The 15,512-nt window shown below is 35.8% G+C and overlaps 1 protein-coding gene across 2 annotated transcripts; it reads right to left on the bottom strand.

The window, feature by feature from the left end:
- Positions 1-488: 488 nt before the first annotated feature.
- On the bottom strand, positions 489-2,600 carry LOC115629986. Of its 2 annotated transcripts, none has more exons than XM_030526609.1 (3): positions 2,422-2,600; positions 1,053-1,301; positions 489-650 (listed from the first exon to the last, which is right to left on the bottom strand). In XM_030526609.1, the coding sequence occupies exons 1-3, from the start codon at positions 2,431-2,433 to the stop codon at positions 501-503; spliced, it is 411 nt and encodes a 136-aa protein (XP_030382469.1). In that variant the 5' UTR covers positions 2,434-2,600; the 3' UTR covers positions 489-500. The 2 variants fall into 2 exon arrangements, with proteins under 2 accessions (XP_030382469.1, XP_030382470.1); XM_030526610.1 differs by lacking the exon at positions 2,422-2,600 and adding an exon at positions 1,700-1,854.
- Between the last annotated feature and the right edge of the window lie 12,912 nt (positions 2,601-15,512).

Here is a 15,512-nt window from a genome sequence, read left to right on the forward strand (position 1 = left end):
TACCTGGAACCTGCATCCATCTCTCTGAAGCAAAACTTCGCCAAACCTGTTGCCCTTCTTCAGTGTCAACGTTATATGGCGCTGAAACATAAATAAATAAATAAAGTATTAATATAAAACTTTACAAGTACCAATTTGGTATTTTACTAATTACTATATACAAACTCTTAATTTACACACACATCAACAGTCTAAACATATTCATGTCACATCAAAATAAATAATTCGTAAACTCATAAATTATCATTCTTAAACTGCAGCTTCATCAAATCACATTAATAAACTACATTTACACTTCATAAACATTTAACAAATATACATATTCTTTAAATTCCATTTATCAAACAATATTTACGCCAATTCAAATAATAATAACTTTTCGCATTCCATTCAAACTAACAATACAAATCAATTAATTCACTAAATTAAAATAATAACAAATATTCAAATTTACTTTAATAAATAAATATATAAAAACTTTCGTCAAATCTCCGCCTCGCCTACAAGCCAAACATCGTTTCAACTGGAGCCTCTGCCTGGAGTTCTGGTTTTCCCGTCTCCTCTTCGAGGTCCATCTCGGCAACTTTCTGGCTTTGCTCATGTTTTGTATGCTGCATCTCTTCAGTATCCGGATCCATCATTATATGGAGCTGGAAAAATTAAATAAAATATTATCATAAAACTACATATAAATGGTAAACAAACTACATAAGAAGTCCTTTAACATACTCACGACACATCACAATAAAATCACAATAAAATAATTCATAAATTCACAAATTAATATCTAAATATAATAGCCTCATTACATATCCACGTCATATCACAATAAAATAATTCATAAATTCACAAATTAATACTCAGAAATAATAGCTTCATTAAATTACATTTTACACTATATAAACATTTAACTACTCTAATAAATACACATATTCATCAAATTCCAATTTTTCATACAATATTACGCTAATTCAAATAATAATAACTTCTCGCATTCCATACAAATTAACAATATAAATCAACTAATAAATTAAAATTTTAACCCTCCTTGCCTTCGTCACGCTTGGGAAACTCTTGGGCCACCTGATGCGGTCCTGTTGATGGAGCCTTGCTCTCTGGATCTGACACCACACCTGGAGTATCCATAGCGGAGCAAAGAAATCCATGCTGCCATCTTTTCTGCCATAGGTCGTGACTGCAGCCGACGCCTCTCCCATTGGTACCTGGAACCTGCATCCATCTCTCTGAAGCAAAACTTCGCCAAACCTGTTGCCCTTCTTCAGTGTCAACGTTATATGGCGCTGAAACATAAATAAATAAATAAAGTATTAATATAAAACTTTACAAGTACCAATTTGGTATTTTACTAATTACTATATACAAACTGTTAATTTACACACACATCAACAGTCTAAACATATTCATGTCACATCAAAATAAATAATTCGTAAACTCATAAATTATCATTCTTAAACTGCAGCTTCATCAAATCACATTAATAAACTACATTTACACTTCATAAACATTTAACAAATATACATATTCTTTAAATTCCATTTTATCAAACAATATTTACGCCAATTCAAATAATAATAACTTTTCGCATTCCATTCAAACTAACAATACAAATCAATTAATTCACTAAATTAAAATAATAACAAATATTCAAATTTACTTTAATAAATAAATATATAAAAACTTTCGTCAAATCTCCGCCTCGCCTACAAGCCAAATATCGTTTCAACTGGAGCCTCTGCCTGGAGTTCTGGTTTTCCCGTCTCCTCTTCGAGGTCCATCTCGGCAACTTTCTGGCTTCGCTTTTGCTGCATCTCCTCAGTGTCTGGAACCAACATTATATGGAGCTGAAAAAATTAAATAAAACATTATCATAAAACATCATAAAAATGGTAAACCAGCTACATAAGCAGTTCTCAACATACCCACGTCACATCATAATAAAATAACTCATAAATTCACAAATTAATACTTAATTATAATAGCTTCATTACATATCCACGTCACATCACAATAAAATAACTCATAAATTAATACTCAAATAAAATAACTTCATAAATTACACTTCACATTACATAAATATTTCATTACTCTAATAAATACATTCATCAAACTCCATCAAACAATATTATGCTAATTCAAATAAATATAACTTTTCGCATCTCATACAATTTAATAATAAATTAAAATCTCAACCCTCCTTGCCTTCATCACGCTTGGGAAATTCTTGCGCCACCTGACGTGGTCCCGTTGATGGAGCCCTGCTCTCTGGACCTGACACCACACTTGGAGTATCCATAGCGGAGCAAAATAAATCCATGCAGCCATCCTTTATGCCTACTCATCATCATGCAATTAAACTCACCTGGGTCAGCTATGGCCATTACTCTGGCTTCGGCAACTTACACGTTTTCCCATCGCATCCGGAATTTAATCCGCATGGCGCTAAACAAATTAACGCCTCACGGCTCGGATTCCTCGGCCCACACAAGGCGGCTCTGTCCTTGGTTGAGCCGGGCACCCGATAATCGGCTACTACAACCGTTGGAGCTTCTGTTTCCGCTTCTAATCCTGGTCCTGCTTACTCGTCGATCCTAAAATTAAAGTAAAAATTTAAGCTTTTACACAATTCTTATTTAAATTCACTCTTACATAAACTCTTAATTTAACATTTTGTAAATTCTTAATCGCATATAGTTAAACTGTTCTTTATTCAAATGCAAAAATCGCTCATAATGTTCAAATTTATACACTCTCTCTCATTTATGCAAACTTTGTGACCCTAATATTAACTCTTTTGTAATTACATAAGTTATGTATTTTATACTACTTTGGTGCTCCTTTGAGGGATGGGGCACCTACATCACAATGCTTCCGCTTTTTTCCGCTTCCCCTCCACTCAATCATCCACGGAAGGATTAAATCGTTTAATTTACGCTGCTGCCTCCTCACTAAATGCACTAACTTTAAGGCCAATTTTTGTATTTAACATAAGTTATTGTAAATCGAATTTTATGGCCAGTGCGCCAAAATATAGACTAAACTATTAAAAAAAAAAGCTTTAAGCTTTTGCTTGTGCTGCTGCCTTTGGCAAATGAATTTTTCATTATTCATCTGCCTACAATAGGACACACAACGTCGTCTGTGAATATAAAACTCTTAAATTGTGAAAAATACACTTTACTTTTTTCAATATATTTTTCTCAAGTGTTAAATTACATACATTAAATTTGCAAAAGTGTCTCTTAATCAATAGAACGACGATACACTGCCTGTGCGCATGCCCTGCTTGGCATAAGGCACTTGCTGCAAATCAAAATACATCACAAAAACAAATCTACTACATACACTCTGGCTTAAAAGTCATTCAATCTTTATTAAAACAATTAATAAAATCTAAAAACAGTGCATTAGTACACACATACACATTAAAAACGTACTAAAATTTATAAATAAAAAGTGTTAAAATTATTCTAAAATTCACAAAACTACACAAAACAACAATTTAAAACAGTCTACAGTCCATGAAATATTAAATAAAATTCGTGCTGGAACATTTATGCTGAAAAATCATATAATAAATATCGCTGCTAATTAACAGAGGCTTTTCTTTGCTCTCTTACATTGTCTTATACTGGTTATATGATTCTATTCATGTGCACATACCTGTATTGTTCCCCTCACACGTGTTTTACATATTTCTCTTCACAGTCGATTTTTATTAACATTGCTGCCTGCCTTCAGCCGCAGATCATACGATTTTCTCCAGTTGCTTCACATATATACGCATACCTATGCACACACATATACGCTACTAAAGTTTTACGCACACAGCTTTGTAATACTGCGCGCACTTTTCAAATTGTTCTGTAGAAATCTATACCGGCTAAAACAGCTAAAAGCTTTAAGCTTTTGCTTGTGCTGCTGCCTTTGGCAAATGAATTTTTCATTATTCATCTGCCTACAATAGGACACACAACGTCGTCTGTGAATATAAAACTCTTAAATTGTGAAAAATACACTTTACTTTTTTCAATATATTTTTCTCAAGTGTTAAATTACATACATTAAATTTGCAAAAGTGTCTCTTAATCAATAGAACGACGATACACTGCCTGTGCGCATGCCCTGCTTGGCATAAGGCACTTGCTGCAAATCAAAATACATCACAAAAACAAATCTACTACATACACTCTGGCTTAAAAGTCATTCAATCTTTATTAAAACAATTAATAAAATCTAAAAACAGTGCATTAGTACACACATACACATTAAAAACGTACTAAAATTTATAAATAAAAAGTGTTAAAATTATTCTAAAATTCACAAAACTACACAAAACAACAATTTAAAACAGTCTACAGTCCATGAAATATTAAATAAAATTCGTGCTGGAACATTTATGCTGAAAAATCATATAATAAATATCGCTGCTAATTAACAGAGGCTTTTCTTTGCTCTCTTACATTGTCTTATACTGGTTATATGATTCTATTCATGTGCACATACCTGTATTGTTCCCCTCACACGTGTTTTACATATTTCTCTTCACAGTCGATTTTTATTAACATTGCTGCCTGCCTTCAGCCGCAGATCATACGATTTTCTCCAGTTGCTTCACATATATACGCATACCTATGCACACACATATACGCTACTAAAGTTTTACGCACACAGCTTTGTAATACTGCGCGCACTTTTCAAATTGTTCTGTAGAAATCTATACCGGCTAAAACAGCTAAAAGCTTTAAGCTTTTGCTTGTGCTGCTGCCTTTGGCAAATGAATTTTTCATTATTCATCTGCCTACAATAGGACACACAACGTCGTCTGTGAATATAAAACTCTTAAATTGTGAAAAATACACTTTACTTTTTTCAATATATTTTTCTCAAGTGTTAAATTACATACATTAAATTTGCAAAAGTGTCTCTTAATCAATAGAACGACGATACACTGCCTGTGCGCATGCCCTGCTTGGCATAAGGCACTTGCTGCAAATCAAAATACATCACAAAAACAAATCTACTACATACACTCTGGCTTAAAAGTCATTCAATCTTTATTAAAACAATTAATAAAATCTAAAAACAGTGCATTAGTACACACATACACATTAAAAACGTACTAAAATTTATAAATAAAAAGTGTTAAAATTATTCTAAAATTCACAAAACTACACAAAACAACAATTTAAAACAGTCTACAGTCCATGAAATATTAAATAAAATTCGTGCTGGAACATTTATGCTGAAAAATCATATAATAAATATCGCTGCTAATTAACAGAGGCTTTTCTTTGCTCTCTTACATTGTCTTATACTGGTTATATGATTGAATTGTGTCAGAGCATTTATGCTGAAAAATCATAACATAGACTTTTCTCGGCTCTTTTACATTTCCTATGCATGCGTATGCGCCAGTATAACTTTACATTGTAAAAGCTTTCATATCTGTCTGCTGGGTAAAATAACTAAAAGCTTAAAGCTTTTGCCTATTTTTTCTGCCCTTGTCAGGCATATATTTAAATTATCACCTCCTTAAATTGCTTTCCTAATGGAATAATTATTAACCTTTCTTTACCTTTCTTTGTTCATCCTATATTATTATCTTAAATAAATACAAAACTGAATACATTGACATACTTTAGTTCTTATTCCATATGTATTAAGAGCTAACAAAATTCCCCCTTATTGCTTTTTCTGCTGTAAAAGCTTTTATATATTTTGCTTGCTGATATAACTAAAAGCTTTAAGCTTTTGTTTATTTGCTGCCTATATAAGGCAGTCATTTAAATCAAATAAATACAAATTAAATCATTGTAACACCTCAGTCCCTGTTACATACAGCTAACTATATCTTCTTATTTAAATATTAAACCAAAAGTTAATACTTATATACATACTTATATATACTTAATCAAAATATCTTCTATCTACAAATAATTGTACAAATAAATTCGATCTTGAATTCAGAATAACTTTGAAATATATATGAAAAATATTCGAATTACAAACATTTATTAAAACTTAATCTCACATTTCTATTATCACGTTTTTCCAACTTTACATACCTAAATATTTAATCAAAAGCTAATATTCATATATTCATATTTATTTATGCTTAATCAATAAATTTATTTTATCTCTAATTCAGTGAAGAAAACTTTGAAATACTTTTGATTTACAAATATTTATTATTAATAAATTTTTCCATCATGAATACAGGACATAAGAATCTTAATGAAATTTCTCCCAAGCCTAAAAGGAGCCCTAAAAACCCCCAACTGGTAACTTCTAACATTCTTATTCGTAAGCCCAATTCTCCTCCTATGGCTGAACCCTCAGATAACATTCCATCCTGTTCTACTCCCAAACAAGTAAGCTCGAAATCACATTCAGCCGTAAGTAGAACTTCAATTCCATCCACGACATTTCAATCCACAAACACTTCAACTAAAGTTACTGTTCTTTCAGGAAGCAATTCTGCCGCTCTTTATAAAAAAACTAATGCACCTCACATCTCGCCAAACTCTAGACGTGTGCGTGCCAGTGCTGAGGCCAGGCGTTCATCTGCCACGTCTCGTGTGGCGCAACACGATGGTGTAAGGCGTGAGGTTCAAAACTCCGTTAATCCTGATCTAATTGAATTGGAAAGTGAGGATGGTGGAATGGAAAGTGACTCATCACTCATAAATGCCCCCCCTTTTGCACACTCAGCTACGACCAGTACTGGTGCTGCCCAAGAGCCGGCCTTACCTACCTCTCTTTCGGCTCCGGCTGACGGCATTGAAAATCAGGACACACTTGTACCCAATTCAATCTTGACTACCGGTAAGCCACCTCCCATTCAAGCTGAATGTGAAGACGTATCTGCTCTTCTAAATTCTCTGTCCTCGCTTGTTGGACCCGAAAAATTTCTTTTGAAAATGGGTGCCCCTGGCTTCGCTTGGATTCACACAAAGGACCCCATTAGTTACAAATCTATCATTGAGTTTTTGGACTCTAAAGACATTAGATATCACACTCATCAAATGAAGTCTCTCCGTCCTCTCCGTGTGTACGTAAGAGGGCTGCCACGCACTACTTCAATTGATTTCATTAGAAATTTTCTAATTGATCAAGGTTTTGACGTGGTGGGCGTACATCTTCCGATTTTTAAGGATAAACGTAGCCCAGACCCGTCAGAAAAATTTTCGCCAAATGCGTTTTTTGTCAATTTAGTCAACTCTGCTAAAAATGAAAAAATCTTTCAAATCAAGTATATTGGCAATTTTATAGTCCAAGTAGAGCCAACTATTAAAAATTTAAACATTCCTCAATGTAAACGGTGCCAGAAATTTGAGCACACGAAAAAATTCTGCAAACATGATCCTAAATGCGTAAAGTGTGGCGGTGATCATTTGTCTGAAACCTGTACCAAAGTTTTTGAAACTCCACCGACATGTGCCAATTGTAAAGGGACTCATACTGCCAATTATCATGGCTGCCCAATTCTTATTGCTATCAAAGCCAGACGTAGTAAGCTTCATCCTCTCCCAGCTCGTACCCTGGCGTTAAATCTAGCCGGTACTCAAGCTAGAGATGAACAGTTTCCCCCTATGGACGCTCCCCTTAAATCTAGAAACCAGAAACGTGTACCTACACAAACTTCCTTTAATACTCAATTTTCTAACTTCGTTATGAAAAATAACAATCCAACCGCTTCGGCTTTGCTTGTCACAAACGCCTCACCAGCTAATATCCACAATAACCCCAATATAAATGCCAACAGGAATCCCTACTCCTCAAATTTAACTCCTAGAACGTACGCGGATATGGCGCGTTCTCTAAATAAAAAACACATTTCAGCCGATATCCCCTATCAACGGCAAGGGCAAAGATACCCTCGCATTCTTGGCCAAATTCCTTCCTCCTATGAAGAAAACGCTAAAAACAGACCTATTGTCCCTATTACACCCCCACCACCAATCGATACGCTTTCCCCCGAAAGTCTTCATGGCCTTGCTGAGAATGAATTTAGAACTTTTATATCGAAACAGATGCTAAATATGAGCTTCCAAATCACTTCTTTACACTCGCAACTGTCCGCCTCCCTTGCCAGGATGGAGCGGCTGATTGCCCCCTCGAATCGGCCCACTTCGAGCTCAACTACAAACCCAAATGAATAGTAACTCTCTTAAAATAGCCATTTGGAATGCAAACGGCATTCGCCGTAAGCTCCACTCCCTTGAGCTCTTTCTAAAATCTAACATGATAGATATTCTCTTAATTTCTGAGACTAAGCTCTCTCGAAATTTGCAAATTACAATACCTGGCTATAAAATTATTGTATCACATAACCCGAATTCAATAACTGCTGCTGGTGGGTCAGCTATTATAATCTCAGACAATATTCAGTTCCAACCTCTTCCTCCCATATCTGAAGAATACGCACACATCTCCCAAATTGCTGTTAATACATATTTTGGCAGCATGACATTTGCTGCTTGTTACTGGCCCCCAAACCAACAGGTTTCCCACACATTCTTTGATTCGGTCTTCAACCAATTAGGAAATAAATTCCTGATTGGTGGGGACTGGAATGCTAAACATAGGCTGTGGGGCAACTATAGAAGTTGCCCTCGTGGACGTGCATTAGCCGACACTATTTTGGCATCCAACTCATTAAATGTGCTCACAACTGCGGAGCCTACTCACTTCCCACGCAGCGGTAACACACCTTCAGTCCTTGATTTTGCAATCACGAAAAACATTCATCATTCCCTAATGCAAATAAGACGCGTTTTTGACTTACATAGTGATCACCTCCCTCTTGTAATCTCCTTCTGTTTTGGGCTTTCCTCAATTAATCCCCCATCGCCAAATAACTCCAAAATATTTATGAAAAACACAAATATTGAAACTTTCAAAAAATTATTGAACAATAGTATTAACTTAAATATGGACATAATCAGTCCCGATGACATAGACGATGCAGTAGATCTGCTAGTTTCCAAAATTCGCTTTTGTGCCACAGCAGCCACCCCCACTAACAATACCCAGTCTCTTTTTCCAAATTCCTTTCGCCCTCCTCTTAAAGCCGAAGCTTTAGAACTGGCAAGATTAAAGCGCCAACTAAGAAAACGATATATTCGTACTCGCTCTCCCCTTGATAGAGCTGACTGGCTTTTCGTAGCCCGTACTCTTTCCACTTTTTTAAAGCGTATGCGTTCCTCGTACTTTAACTACCTACTAGAAAATGCTGATCCGAACAAAAAAGGAGGCTTCAATTTATGGCGCGTCACCAAGCACCTAAAAACTCAGCCTCACATGGTCTCCCCCATAAAAGATTCGGCTGGTAATTGGTGTACTACCCCTTTGGAAGTGGCTGAAGTTTTCGCTAATGAACTCGAAAGCCGCTTCACTCCTCATAACTTTTGCTCACAAGCCCATACACAACAAGTCCTGCAGGCCTTGGAGAATGATGAAATTCTCATAGAACCGAATATTCCTATTCGTCATGTAAGTCCTACCGAACTTAAATCTTACATCTCAAGTATGAAACTTAAAAAAGCTCCTGGCTTAGACAACATCACAAATTTGGTTCTGCGCTCTTTACCTCATAAAGCAATCTTGTTCCTCGTCAAAATATTCAATATTATGTTGTGGCTGCGGTATTTTCCAAAAAATTGGAAAAATGCAGCAGTGACCATGATTCCAAAAAGTGGCCGCTCGTTAAGCCAAATAAATGACTACAGGCCAATTAGCCTCTTATCGTCACTATCCAAACTGTTCGAGATGGTTATTAGCGAACGCTTAAATGACGTGCTCGACAAATGTCACATTATACCCGACCATCAATTTGGCTTTCGTAAAGAGCATAGCACCATTCAACAAGTACATCGTATAGTCAATCATGTACATCGGGCTTTTGACCAGGAACAGTTCACATCTGCCATTTTTCTTGATATCGAACAAGCGTTCGATAGGGTTTGGCATGTTGGTCTATTATATAAATTGAAAAAATTTTTGCCGTATCCATTATTTGAACTCTTCCAATCATACCTTTCAAATCGCACGTTCTGCGTAAAAGAAAGGGGCTGCGTCTCATCAATACGTCCTGCTCTTGCTGGAGTTCCACAGGGTAGCATACTTGGCCCCACTCTCTACAATATATATGTCAGTGATATGCCACTACCCATTGTACACAAATTTTCGCGAAGCAATTGCCTTATTGCAACCTATGCAGACGACACTGCTATTTTATTTAGTGATCCTTCTCCGCACACAGCTACTTACAATATGAATAATTACCTATGCACCTTCTCGAACTGGGCTATGTCCTGGAACATTAAAATCAACAGCAGAAAATCCTCCCACATGTCATTTACGTGGCGTACTGGTAGAATGCCAGATGTCACTTTTGACAATGTCGTCATTCCTAAGAAATCCACCGTCAAATATTTGGGCCTAAATCTGGATGGCAAATTGCTTTGGAACAAGCACGCTAACGTTATCAAAAAGTCTCTTTTGGGCAAACTTCAAAAATATAACTGGCTCATAAATCCCCAGTCCCGGTTAAGTACTAAAAATAAACTTTTGATTTATAAACAAATCATAGCGCCAACTTGGAAATACGGCATAGAATTGTGGGGATGTGCGGCAGATGTCCATATCCGAGCCATCCAGATTATCCAAAATAAAACCTTGCGCCTCTGTACTGGCTCAATTCCCTTTGTCCGAAACTTTGATATTCATCAAGCCTTCAATTTCTCGTCTGTGTGGGACGAAATAAATCTTCACTCGAGCAGATACAACGCAAAAACCACTAATCACCAGAACATTCTTGTTCGTGACCTTCTAAGGCAATTTTCAAGGGGTGGCCCACACGTTCGATATCGGCCAAACGACTTGCCGGATAGAGCCCCTCCTCCTAATGCTCTCTAATCTTTACTATTGGGTTTTCCCTGCATCGACTATCGTTTTGTGCTACTTTTCTCAACTTTTGAACTACCGCCTTTCCTATTGCTGCTTGGCCTGTGTGACGACTGTGCACGTCATGCGGGCACGGCGGGCTTGACCCGAACCCACTTTGCGAAAATTTTTCGCGGATGGGTTTTGGGAGGAGGGGGGTGGTTTTTCCCCGTGGAAGGGGCCTAGATCCGTGTATAGAAGTTTTTCACTCCTATAAATACAGTTGGATGCTGGGTCCCTTCGCGTCCTGCCCGGATGTGTATGGGTCTGGCTGACCTGTGCTCCTTTTGCTGTATCTATACAGCGATTTTTGGAGCGCGCTTTGGTCGGTTCCATGCAGAAGTTAACTTTTTTCCTTTTCCTTTCTGTTAAACCATTTCGGGCTTTCTACTTATTTTCTTCTCTACCTCTTCTATAATTCTATTTTTTCTCTAAAGGCGAACGACGGTACCTATTAAGGCCGTTTTAAAGTAAACAAATATAATTATACTTATCTCAATAACAAAATTACACAAATTCCACATTGAATAAAATTAACTACTCAAACGCTACGTAAAAGTATTAAACAATAAATTTTATCCGGAATCTGCAATTCTTCTTATCCTCATCATGCCTGGAAAATTCTGGGCCATTTGATGCTGCTTTTGTGGCGGAGCATTGATCCACGAAACCGATTACTTGTCCATTCTGCGAATCGCATGAAGCATCGAAATTGATTTCGAAAATTTTCTGGATTGCAACTCAAGTACCTTCACCCAATATTTCCTCACTTCTTGGTATCCGGAATTTACATTCAGCCGTGCTGAAACAATAAACAAATGCAGCATTAATACAAATCTCCGTTAGAGCGTTTGAAGTGGGATAAGATTTGGTCACCACATTCTGGATATCCACAGCGGAGGAACAAAGAAAATCATGCTGTCAGCTATTTTGCCGGAGATTCGTAACCTGCAGCCAACGCTTTCTCTCCTGGCATTTGGAATGTGCATCCATATACTATGCAACTAGTAACAAACGAAATATAAATACATAAAATCGGTACAAATTTAAATAATCATGCCTATAACTAACTATAACCTACAACAAATAAATTATTAAGTTACAGTATATAACAACTACCTTAAAATTCACTTAATTCAAACAATAACAAATACTTAAGCTCTTCAAAATCTCCGCCATGCCTACAAGCCAAACATCGTTTCATCTGGAGCTTCTGCCTGGAGTTCTGGTTTGCTCGTCTCTACTTCGAGGTTCATCTTGGAAACTTTATTGCCCTGCTCACGTCCTCTATGCTGTTCATTCCTCAGTGTCTGAAGCCAACGTTGTATGGCGCTGAAACATAAATAAATAAATTATCTATATCAAACTCTATAAGTAACAATTTGTTATTTCATAAATTACATTACACAAATTTTTAACTTACACACATATTAACAGTTCAAACATATTCACGTCACATCAAAATAAATAATTAATAAACTCACAAATTATTATTCTAATACAGCAGCCTCATCAAAACATATTATTAAACTACATCCACATTTCATAATTTAACTACTCCAACAAATACACATATTCATCAAATTTCATACAACATTACGCTAATTCAAACAATAATAACTTTTCGCATTCCATACAAATTAACAATACAAATCAACTAATAATTAAAATCTTAACCCTCCTTGCTTTCATCACGCTTGGGAAATTCTTGGGCCACCTGATGCGGTCCTGTTGATGGAGCCTTGCTCTCTGGACCCGACACCACACCTGGAGTATCCATAACGGAGCAATCAGTATGAGCGAAGAAAATATGCCGCCATCTTCTCCTTGCCAAATCTCCGCCTCGTTCACAACCCAAACATCGTCTCATCTGGAGCCTCTGCCCGGAGTACTGGTTTTCTCGTCTCTTCTTCGAGGTCCATCTCGGCAACTTTCTGGCTTTGCTCAGGTTTTGTATGCTGCATCTCCTCAGTGACCGGATCCATCATTATATGGAGCTGGAAAAATTAAATAAAATATTATCATAAAACTACATATAAATGGTAAACAAACTACATAAGAAGTCCTTTAACATACTCACGACACATCACAATAAAATCACAATAAAATAATTCATAAATTCACAAATTAATATCTAAATATAATAGCCTCATTACATACCCACGTCATATCACAATAAAATAATTCATAAATTCACAAATTAATATTCAGAAATAATAGCCTCACTAAATTACATTTTACATTATATAAACATTTAACTACTCTAATAAACACACATATTCATCAAATTCCAATTTATCATACAATATTACGCTAATTCAAATAATAATAACTTCTCGCATTCCATACAAATTAACAATACAAATCAACTAATAAATTAAAATCTTAACCCTCCTTGCTTTCATCACGCTTGGGAAATTCTTGGGCCACCTGATGCGGTCCTGTGGATGGAGCCTTGCTCTCTGGACCCGACACCACACCTGGAGTATCCATAACGGAGCAATCAGTATGAGCGAAGAAAATATGCCGCCATCTTCTCCTTGCCAAATCTCCGCCTCGTTCACAACCCAAACATCGTCTCATCTGGAGCCTCTGCCCGGATTTCTGGTTTTCTCGTCTCTTCTTCGAGGTCCATCTCGGCAACTTTCCGGCTTTGCTCATGCTTTGTATGCTGCATATCCTCAGTGCCCGGAACCATCATTATATGGAGCTGGAAAAATTAAATAAGATATTATCATAAAACTTCATATAAATGGTAAACAAACCACATAAGCAGTCCTTTAACATACCCACGTCACATCACAATGAAATAACTCATAAATTCACAAATTAATATTTAAATATAATAGCTACATTACATACCCACGTCACATCACAATAAAATCACAATAAAATAACTCATAAATTCACAGATTGATATTCAAATATAATAGCTTCATTACATACCCACTTCACATCACAATAAAATAACTCATAAATTCACAAATTAATATTCAGAAATAATAGCCTCATTAAATTACATTTTACATTATATAAATATTTAACTACTCTAATAAATACACATATTCATCAAATTCCAATTTATCATACAATATTACGCTAATTCAAATAATAAAAACTTCTCGCATTCCATACAAATTAACAATACAAATCAACTAATAAATTAAAATCTTAACCCTCCTTGCTTTCATCACGCTTGGGAAATTCTTGGGCCACCTGATGCGGTCCCGTTGATGGAGCCTTGCTCTCTGGACCCGACACCACACCTGGAGTATCCTTAACGGAGCAAAGAAAAATATGCCGCCATCTTCTCCTTGCCAAATCTTCGCCTCGTCCACAACCCAAATATCGTCTCATCTGGAGCCTTTGCCCGGAGTACTGGTTTTTCTGGTCTCTTCTTCGAGGTCCATCTCGGCAACTTTCTGGCTTTGCTCATGTCTTGTATGCTGCATCTCCTCAGTATCCGGATCCATCATTATATGGAGCTGGAAAAATTAAATAAAATATTATCATAAAACTACATATAAATGGTAAACAAACTACATAAGAAGTCCTTTAACATACTCACGACACATCACAATAAAATCACAATAAAATAATTCATAAATTCACAAATTAATATCTACATATAATAGCCTCATTACATATCCACGTCATATCACAATAAAATAATTCATAAATTCACAAATTAATACTCAGAAATAATAGCTTCATTAAATTACATTTTACACTATATAAACATTTAACTACTCTAATAAATACACATATTCATCAAATTCCAATTTTTCATACAATATTACGCTAATTCAAATAATAATAACTTCTCGCATACCATACAAATTAACAATATAAATCAACTAATAAATTAAAATTTTAACCCTCCTTGCCTTCGTCACGCTTGGGAAACTCTTGGGCCACCTGATGCGGTCCTGTTGATGGAGCCTTGCTCTCTGGATCTGACACCACACCTGGAGTATCCATAGCGGAGCAAAGAAATCCATGCTGCCATCTTTTCTGCCATAGGTCGTGACTGCAGCCGACGCCTCTCCCATTGGTACCTGGAACCTGCATCCATCTCTCTGAAGCAAAACTTCGCCAAACCTGTTGCCCTTCTTCAGTGTCAACGTTATATGGCGCTGAAACATAAATAAATAAATAAAGTATTAATATAAAACTTTACAAGTACCAATTTGGTATTTTACTAATTACTATATACAAACTCTTAATTTACACACACATCAACAGTCTAAACATATTCATGTCACATCAAAATAAATAATTCGTAAACTCATAAATTATCATTCTTAAACTGCAGCTTCATCAAATCACATTAATAAACTACATTTACACTTCATAAACATTTAACAAATATACATATTCTTTAAATTCCATTTTATCAAACAATATTTACGCCAATTCAAATAATAATAACTTTTCGCATTCCATTCAAACTAACAATACAAATCAATTAATTCACTAAATTAAAATAATAACAAATATTCAAATTTACTTTAATAAATAAATATATAAAAACTTTCGTCAAA

The sequence above is a fragment of the Scaptodrosophila lebanonensis genome, unplaced genomic scaffold, assembly GCF_003285725.1.
Source record: "Scaptodrosophila lebanonensis strain 11010-0011.00,11010-0021.00 unplaced genomic scaffold, SlebRS2 tig00000195-arrow-arrow-pilon, whole genome shotgun sequence".
Taxonomy (NCBI): domain Eukaryota; kingdom Metazoa; phylum Arthropoda; class Insecta; order Diptera; family Drosophilidae; genus Scaptodrosophila; species Scaptodrosophila lebanonensis.